Consider the following 1,024-nt stretch of genomic DNA (forward strand, 5'->3'; position numbering starts at 1 on the left):
AGAGCGATGAGGTCTCCCCTCAGCCTCCTTTTCTCCAGGCTAAACAACCCCAGCTCCCTCAGCCGCTCCTCATCAGACTTGTTCTCCAGACCCCTCACCAGCCTCGTTGCCCTTCTCTGGACACGTTCCAACATCTCAACATCCTTCTTGTAGTGAGGGGCCCAAAACTGAACACAGTATTCGAGGTGCGGCCTCACCAGTGCCGAGTACAGGGGCAATACAGGATGTATGAAGAAACCTTGCCGCAGGGGACAACGCCGAAGCTCACCCATTGCTGCTGCTCCCTGTCCCTGTTCTCTGCCTCCTGTTGCTGCTGGAGTCTCCTGCAGTGACAAATGACGACTCAGGGTTAACAAACAGGCCGGACGAGCTGTTTGCTCTGCACAGGGCGGCTCTGGGACCTCACCCTGCTGCAGCCACACTTCGCTTCTTTGGGAAGAGCAAAGGAAGGACATTCCCCCTCACCTCCGGGGCCACAGGCCACCCCCGGAGCCGTGGCGGGGGCAAGAGCAAGGAGAGAGGGGCAGAGTAGCAGGAACTGCTTCAAATAGTGGGACCAAACCGGGGAAATCTCTTCCTTCAGGGGCACGGACAAGAGCATGCAGCACGGAGGGGCTGGGCAGACTTCCCCATCCGAGCTCAAAACAGGAAGGCAGTGCCCGCTGCTGCTCGCAGAAGTGAGCTCCACCACCTAACAAGGCTCCCGGGGGTCACGCCGGGCTTGGAGAGGAAGGAAATCAGCAGAGAGAGCACAATGACGGTCCTCGCACACGCCGCCTCCTCTCTGCAGGGCTCAGAGCCCTCCACCAGCCGGCCCGGACCTCCGGCACCCCCTGAACGGCGGCCACAGGTTTCAGTGACATGCTCCAGAAGCACCCTGCAAGGGGGGGGGACTTGGTCCTGGGGCAGGATCCGCGGGCAGGGAGACCCCACGGATGATGCTGGACAAGCAGGCAAGCTCGTCAGCAGTTTGGCCAGGGAGAAGATGCTCTCTCCACCCCAGGGGCTTGCAGGGGGACACCCA

The 1,024-nt window shown here is 61.1% G+C and overlaps 1 protein-coding gene across 1 annotated transcript in view; it reads right to left on the bottom strand.

The window, feature by feature from the left end:
• Positions 1-1,024, bottom strand: part of LOC103926195 (drebrin-like protein) — a gene marked incomplete at its 3' end in the record, with an annotated part of 11,419 nt that overhangs the window by 5,457 nt on the left and 4,938 nt on the right. Inside the window, exons 7-8 of the mRNA XM_009335039.1 lie at positions 692-877; positions 211-323 (exon numbers count right to left, since the gene is read on the bottom strand). Of these exons, the coding sequence (XP_009333314.1) occupies positions 211-323; positions 692-877 (299 nt within the window). The remainder of the gene's footprint in view (positions 1-210; positions 324-691; positions 878-1,024) is intronic.

The sequence above is a fragment of the Pygoscelis adeliae genome, unplaced genomic scaffold, assembly GCF_000699105.1.
Source record: "Pygoscelis adeliae isolate BGI_AS28 unplaced genomic scaffold, ASM69910v1 Scaffold690, whole genome shotgun sequence".
NCBI classification, from domain to species: domain Eukaryota; kingdom Metazoa; phylum Chordata; class Aves; order Sphenisciformes; family Spheniscidae; genus Pygoscelis; species Pygoscelis adeliae.